The following is an 8421-nucleotide window of genomic DNA, read 5'->3' on the forward strand; positions in this document are numbered from 1 at the left end:
TGGATCAAAAGGCTGTTTTAAAAAGGAAAATATTCTAGACATAAAAACCTAGTACAGATGAGTTCGTCGACTGTAAAGAAGCATCTATACAGACAAAAGGGATCTACTGATATCAAAAATGAATGCCAAACAACTACCGCGCGAGTTATATCTCTTCTTTGGATCAAAAGAAGTTGCGGAGAAGATCTACAAGATGATCCATGGCGAACAGGTGAAGAACACTGAAGAACTTGCAAAACCTAGAACAGATCTAGGTGTGTGAGAGAAGAAAAACTTACGAGATGCAGGCCTGCCGTGAAGAGTCGCCGGGTCCGCTGGTCGGACTCAGGATAATGCAGCGGCCGAGCTTGATGACGACGATGAGAGTTGCTACTGCGGCGGAGCTCGAGCAGCGACGGAGGTTGCGAGAGGAAGAAGATAAGGAAGAAAGGAGAATGGGAAGGACCGGCGGCGTGCCTATTTATAAGGGCAGATGCGAACAGGCGGGCGCAAAAATCAAGGAGACCCAATAATAATTATCCAACTAAACAGACGCCTCGATTCTCGAAAGGCATTAAAAAATGAAAGATCCGTTGTAAGATGATGTCATGAAGGTTTTTTGTGTTTTAAAAAGATGACGTCATGGCGGGTTACAGAAGTTTTCAGACAGAGGATGGATTTTGACTAAGTATTGAAGATTGACAAAGAACAAAGTTCAAAGTCAACCTGGGCCTAATGTTGGGGATATTACTATTAGTTGAGACCCGCCCAGGAGGGCCCGGGTCAGCTTCAATGGCGGGTTACGCAAGAAGCTCAGTAAGAATCCAAGTTTATAGTTTATTAAGTCTTATAGAAGGCCCAAAGGCCTGGGGCCGGCTTGAGGCCCGATATTGTAAGTAAACCGCCACATGTAAGGAAATACTTGTACAGAAAGACATGTAAAGGAAGTCACTGAGCCGGACTCGATTATGAGCCGGCCGGGACTCTGTAGGCCACCTAGCATCAACCCATGTATATAAGGGGACGACCCGGTGGTGGTTTAGGGGAATAAAAACAACCAAGTCGATAACCAAGCCGGCGAGTTGAGCCTCTTGGAAGTCGAAACCTCAGCAATACCAATCCCAACTAGACGTAGGCTTTTACCTTCATCATAAGGGGCCGAACTAGTATAAAACTCTCTCGTGTCCTTTGTCCCGATTAACCCCTTCAAGCTTCCTAGTGCGATGGCCCTACGACTAAGTCCTAGCTCTAGGACATCTGCAGTGTCAATTCCACGACACTCTGCGCCGCCGTCACCTCCTCCTCCTTGCTGGACTCGGTACGGGCCTCCTCCTCCGTCCTCCCTCTCCACTCGCCGCTGGCCGGCCCCTCCTCGCTCCGCCTTCCTCCTCCGTCCTCCCTCCACTGGCCGCCGGCGGGCCCCTCCTCGCTCCGCCTTCCTCCTCCGTCCTCCCTCCACTGGCCGCCGGCCGGCCCCTCCTCCTCCTTGCTGGACTCGGTACCGGCCTCCTCCTCCGTCCTCCCTACATTTTGATTTAGTTGATTTAGTAGGGTAGTTGATTTAGTTGATTTAGAACATTTTGATTTAGTTGATTTAGTAGGCTAGTTCATTTAGTTGATTTAGAACATTTTGATTTAGTTGATTTAGTAGGCTAGTTCATTTTGTTGATTTAGTATGCACCATTTTCATTTAGTTGATTTAGAACATTTTTATTTAGTTGATTTATAACATTTTCATTTAGTTGATTTAGTTACTTTTTGGCAAAATGTAGGTGGTACCTTGTCATCTAATATGTTACTAGATCTTAGGATTATAATTGTCCATCAAATTGCTGCTCGCGGAAGAACCAAAAATATCTCATGCTACTGTTTTTCTTTCCTATGAAGTGGATCGTTAATCCTTTGCTCATATTGCTTTAGGAAAAATGGCGCCACCACCACCACCACTATGTCGACTGTGCAAGTCAAGGTGCGCCAGCAGCCTTGCAACTGGCAAGCTGTTCGGCATCTACTTCCAGCCGGGTTTTCGTCATGCGGCAGTAAGAAATTAGATGAAATGTAATAACTATTTTATATTTAGTGTTGGCATTACTGGATTGTGTCATTTTGCTTATTTTACACAGATCGTCCCATGCAATGTGAGGTTGAAATTCAACAAGCTGACAGCAGACACTGTGATATTTGAGGCTCCTGGGGGCCGTACACTATGGAGGTCGAGAAAGGATGCAATATGTCGCAGATTGGAGGAGATGCATGGGCCCGTTTCGTCACTCGCATGCATCTTACTGGTGGTGAGTTGATCAGCTTCTCCTTCAGAGCAGAAAGACCCAAGCTGGCTGTCATTTATCTCAACATGGTGGAAGATGATGAAGATGACGAAGATGATGAAGATGATGAAGATAATGAGGACCCACTCGATGAAGATGATGAGGACCCACTTCATGAAGCCATTGTAGCTCAAAGAACAAGGCTAAGCGAGGAGGAGGTGTCCAACCTGTGGGACATAATTCCGCCACGTGCTGACTTTGTCGGGGTGCCATTCGTGACCCTCCTGACAAATACCATGGTTTATCGACATGATATGGTATTTTATACTTACAAATGCAAATTATCCAATGAAATACTTAGTGTACAGTCCAATGATATGGTATGTTGTGTGGAATCTAGTCGATGATATGTTTTAGTGTAGAGTTCGATCACATGCTTATTAGTGTAGAATCTAAGGAAACTATTAATAGTGTAGATAATCCATATGTACTTATTTGCGAGGCTATTTATTAATTGAAATGTTTTTCTCATTCATAAATTGGCAAAGAGCATATCTGTGAGTTATGGTATCGAGCCTGATGAAGAAGGCTCAGCTGGACTATGCCTTACTGCAAGGGGCTCAATCACAACCTGTACTTACCGCGTGGACACGGACGGTCGCACACACTTAAACTCGGTTGGGTGGAAGAAATTCCTCGATGGCAAGAATCTTTGTGTTGGACAGGCCATCCTAATTACTATCAGGAACACCAACCGCCCAGGCTTGAGGATGATGATTGTCTTCGATATCATCTAGAACTACATATGTGTGTGTGGCTATATCATCTAGAACTACATATGATGATTGTCGTCGATATCATCTAGAACTACATATGATGATCGCCGTTGATATGACCTTGTACTGCTTGAGGATGCATGTTGACTATGCATTAAATTGTTATCTAGTACTCCCTTCGTTCCAAATTACTCGTCGTGGTTTGAACTAAAACCACGAGGAGTAATTTGGAACGAAGGGAGTACTACCCAGTAATTATTTATGAATTTCATATCTACTAGCAATACCTAGTATCTAGTATCTGAAAGGGAAACTGAAAGGGAAAGGGGTACGGGGGGAAAATGATGAAAGATATAGCAGTAGCGAGGGACTGCAAAATCGCCACAGCTAAGTAATAGTAGCGCGTTCATAAAAAGCGCTGCTGATATCGTCAACTGTAGTAGCGCGGGTAAGGACCGCGCTACTACTATAAGTTAGATGTAGCTCCTTATTACTAGCGCGGCCACCCGCGCTGCTGCTAGCCTCAAAACCCGCGCTACTACTAGGGTTTTCCCTAGTAGTGTCACGCAATACTTATGGGTATGGAGTTTTAATCGGACACAGAGAAAGATAGGGGCTTATAGTTTTGCCTCCCAACGTTTTATCTCAAGGGTAATGTCAACAATAATAGTTCATGAAAACTCACATCCAATTAGCTATATATACCAGGATCTTTCCAACATACTGTGCTTGCGAAAGGATAAAACGTAAAAAGGAAGGGTGAAGATCACCATGACTCTTATGCAAAGTAGGAGATAAAAGTAAAAGATAGGCCCTTCGCAGAGGGAAGCAGAGGTTGTCATGAGCTTTTATGGTTGGATGCACACAATCTTAATGCGAAAGAACGTCACTTTATATTGCCACTTGTGATATGGACCTTATTATGCAGTCTGTCGCTTTTATTTCTTCCATATCACACGATCGTATAAAGCTTATTTTCTCCCACACTAATAAGTCATACATATTTAGAGAGCAATTTTTATTGCTTGCACCGATGACAACTTACTTGGAGGATCTTACTCAATCCATAGGTAGGTGTGGTGGACTCTCATGGCAAGACTGGTTTAAGGGTATTTGGAAGTACAAGTAGTATCTCTACTTGTTGCGGTGAATTTGGCTAGCTTGTGGGGGAAAGGCAAGCTCAACATTTTGGAGGATCCAAGACAATATAATTTATCTTAGATGTAAGAAAACATAACCCATTACGTTGTCTTCCTTGTCCAACGTCAACTCTTTAGCATGTCATATTTTCATGAGTGCTCACAATCATAAAAGATGTCCAAGATAGTATATCTATATGTGAAGACCTCTCTTTCTTTATTACTTCCTATTAATTGCAACGATGACCAAAACTATGTTTGTCAACTCTCAACAACTTTTATCCATCATACTTTTTCTATGTGAGCTCATTACTCTCCATAAGGCTCACATGATCTTTTTGTTTATTTTTATTTCTTTCCCTTTTCTTTTATTCACTTAGGATCATGGCAAATAATCAAGCCCTTGACTCAACACTGATCTTTATTAAATAAAGCTCACGGACTTGATTACATAGAAGGATAATAAAGCAAAACTCACAACTAGATCATACTAAGAAATTTTATTCTACTAGATCAAGATATTACCCAAAGGATCAAACTAAGAAAAATGGTAAAGATAAAAGTGATGGTGATACGATACCGGGGCACTCCGCCAAGCTTGGCAGTTGCCAAGGGGGGTGCCCATACCAGATACTCAATTCTTCTTTGTTGGTGGAGGTGGTGGTGATTTGGTTGATGGCGTAGGTTTCTTCCTTAATTTACGCTCGAGGACAGAATTTTGGTACCTTAGGTCCTTGATCTCCTGCTCTAGGCTCAGTATCTTTTTGCATAGTTCCTGTTTGTTTTCCTGCAAGAGGCGAAAAGGGATAAACTCGATCTTAGGTTTCTTCACTCTATGAGGGAGGCTTAACTTTCTGAACTCCACATGCATGTCCCCAGGTTGAGGTAGTGGGACTTCATCTTCATCTAAGCTCGTCTCCTCCTTTCCCTTAGGTTCATAGTCCTCTTCTTCTTCCGTAGTCCAACCACAATGCTCCACATCCCCATAAACTTTAGGGTCTGGAAGGTAATTGGTCACATAGCTCTCTCCTTCCAAATCCTGGGATGACATGTTGCTCAAATCTGCAGCAGGACAGCTCGAAACAAAGAAAAGAGATTTTTGCGTGATACGGGAGTCAAAACCTCCGGGAGATTATATAATGAATTTTTACCGACCAAAATATGTAACGTGTACGAAAACGAAGTCTGGAGAGCACACGAGGTGCTCACAAGGTAGGGGGCACGCCCAAGAGGGTAAGGTGCGCCCTCCACCCTCGTGGAGCCCTCATGTCCTTCCCAGATTGCTACTTATTTTTCTATTTTTCTAAATATTCCAAAACGGAGAAATATTGCCTTAAAAACTGTTTTGGAGTCGGTTTACTTACTGTACCACATACCTATTCCTTTTCGGAGTCTGAAACGTTTCGGAAAGTGTCCCTTATGTATTCCTCCAGGGCTACGGTTTCAATAACATTGGTTTCAACATTTATGGGATTACCTGAGATATAATGTTTGATTCTTTGACCGTTCACCACCTTCGGATTTGTGCCTTCGAAGTTGTTGATTTTTATGGCACCGGAACGATAGACCTCCTCGATAATGTAAGGACCTTCCCATTTAGAGAGAAGTTTTCCTACAAAAAATCTTAAACAAGAGTTGTATAGCAATACATGATCACCAACATTAAACTCACACTTTTGTATTCTTTTGTCATGCCATCTTTTAACTTTTTCTTTAAACAGCTTGGCATTTTCATAGGCTTGGGTTCTCCATTCATCAAGTGAGCTAATAGCTAATAGCCTCTTCTCACCGGCAAGTTTGAAATCATAATTTAGTTCTTTAATAGCACAATATCCTTGTGTTCTAGTTCGAGAGGTAAGTGACATGCTTTTCCATAAACCATTTTATACGGAGACATACCCATAGGATTTTTATATGCAGTTCTATAGGCCCATAATGCATCATCAAGTTTCTTGGACCAATTATTTCTAGATCTATTAATAGTCTTTTGCAAAATTAATTTGAGATCTATATTACTCAATTCTACTTGACCACTAGACTGTGGGTGATAAGGAGATGCAATTCTATGATTAACATCATATTTAGGAAGCATTTTACGGAAAGCACCATGAATAAAATGTGAACCACCATCAGTCATTAAATATCTAGGGACTCCGAATCTTGGAAAAATAACTTCTTTAAGCATTTTAATAGAAGTGTTATGATCAGCACTACTAGTTGGAATAGCTTCTACCCACTTAGTAATGTAATCAACAGCAACTAAAATATGTGTATATCCATTAGAGGAAGGAAAGGGTCCCATATAGTCAAAGCCCCAAACATCAAATGGTTCAATAACGAGTGAATAGTTCATAGGAATTTCTTGGAGTCTACTAATATTACCAATTCTTTGACATTCATCACAAGATAAGACGAACTTACGGGCATCCTTGAAGAGAGTAGGCCAATAAAAACCAGATTGCAATACCTTATGTGCAGTTCTATCTCCAGCATGGTGTCCTCCATAAGCTTCAGAGTGACACTTGCGTAGGATCTGTTCCTGTTCATGCTCAGGTACACAACGTCTAATAACACCATCTACTCCTTCTTTATAAAGATGTGGGTCATCCCAAAAGTAATGCCTCAAATCATAGAAGAACTTTTTCTTTTGCTGGTATGTGAAACTAGGTGGTATAAGCTTAGCAACTATGTAATTAGCATAATCAGAGCAGTATGAGAAGCATTTATGACATTTAATTGCTCATCAGGAAAGCTATCATCAATAGGAAGTGGGTCATCAAGAACATTTTCTAACCTAGACAAGTTGTCTGCAACGGGGTTCTCAGCTCCCTTTCTATCAACAATATGTAAGTCAAATTCTTGTAGCAAGAGAACCCATCTAATAAGTCTTGGTTTAGCATCTTTCTTTTCCATGAGATATTTAATAGCAGCGTGATCAATGTGAATAGTTACTTTAGAATCAACCATATAAGGTCTGAACTTATCACAAGCAAATACAACTGCTAAGAATTCTTTTTCAGTGGTAGCATAATTTCTTTGAGCATTGTCTAGGTTTTTACTAGCATATTGAATAACGTTTAATTTCTTATCAACTCTTTGTCCTAGAACAACACCCACAACATAATCATTAGCATCACACATAATTTCAAAGGGTAAATTCCAATCAGGTGGCTAAACAATAGGTGCAGAAATCAATGCTTTCTTAAGTATTTCAAATGCTTCTACACAATCATCATCAAAAACAAATGGTATATCTTTTTGTAATAAATTAGTCAGAGGCCGAGAAATTTTTGAGAAGTCCTTAATGAACCTCCTATAAAATCTGGCATGACCAAGGAAGCTTCTTATACCTTTGATGTCCTTGGGACATGGCATCTTTTCAATAGCATCAACCTTGGCTTTATCAACTTCAATACCTCTTTCAGAAACTTTGTGCCCCAAGATAATACCTTCATTAGCCATAAAGTGGCACTTTTCCCAATTAAAGATAAGATTAGTTTCTTCACATCTCTGCAAAACTCGATCAAGGTTGCTTAAGCAATCATCAAAAGAAGATCCATAGACGGAAAAGTCGTCCATGAAAACCTCACAAATCTTTTCACAAAAGTCAGAGAATATAGCCATCATGCATCTTTGAAAGGTAGCAGGTGCATTACATAAACCAAAAGGCATACGTCTATAAGCAAAAGTACCAAAAGGGCATGTAAAAGTAGTATTTGATTGATCTTTGGCTGACACAGGAATTTGAGAGAAACCAGAATAACCATCTCAAAAGCAAAAATGTGTATGTTTGGATAACCTTTCTAGCATTTGATTGATAAATGGTAAGGGGTAATCATCCTTTTTAGTAGACGTATTTAATTTGCGGAAATCAATTACCATCCTATAACCTGTAATAATTCTTTGTGGGATCAATTCATCTTTATCATTAGGAACAACAGTAATACCTCCCTTCTGAGGGACACAATGGACATGGCTTACCCACTGACTATCAGCAACGGGATAGATTATACCTGCCTCAAGGAGCTTTAGTATTTCCTTTCTTACCACTTCTTTCATTTTAGGATTCAGCCGACATTGATGATCACGAACTGGTTTAACATCTTCTTCCAAATTAATTTTATGTTGACATATAGTGGGACTAGTGCCCTTAAGATCATCAAGAGTATACCCAATAGCAACACGATGCTTCTTCAGAGTTTTAAATAATCTCTCTTCCTCATGCTCTGAAAGGTTAGCACTAATAACAACAGGACATAT

The 8421-nt window shown here is 40.7% G+C and overlaps 1 protein-coding gene across 1 annotated transcript; it reads left to right on the plus strand.

Moving 5' to 3' along the window:
* The first annotated feature begins 2185 nt into the window (after window positions 1-2185).
* On the plus strand, window positions 2186-3043 carry LOC147972280 (uncharacterized). Its single transcript, XM_087523013.1, has 2 exons — window positions 2186-2563; window positions 2783-3043. The coding sequence occupies exons 1-2, from the start codon at window positions 2186-2188 to the stop codon at window positions 3041-3043; spliced, it is 639 nt and encodes a 212-aa protein (XP_087379139.1).
* The last annotated feature ends 5378 nt before the right edge of the window (window positions 3044-8421 follow it).

This window comes from Triticum urartu, chromosome 5A, assembly GCF_056163025.1.
Source record: "Triticum urartu cultivar PI428250 chromosome 5A, HENAU_Tu73, whole genome shotgun sequence".
NCBI lineage: Eukaryota > Viridiplantae > Streptophyta > Magnoliopsida > Poales > Poaceae > Triticum > Triticum urartu.

What these genes read in the sequence shown, in the direction of transcription:
- LOC147972280 (XM_087523013.1), top strand. Translation starts at nt 2,186, where the DNA reads ATGGAGGTCGAGAAAGGATGCAATATGTCGCAGATTGGAGGAGATGCA. An exon ending in TGGTTTATCGACATGATATG is followed by an intron (nt 2,564 to 2,782) that starts GTATTTTATACT and finishes TTTCTCATTCAT; the next exon opens with AAATTGGCAAAGAGCATATC.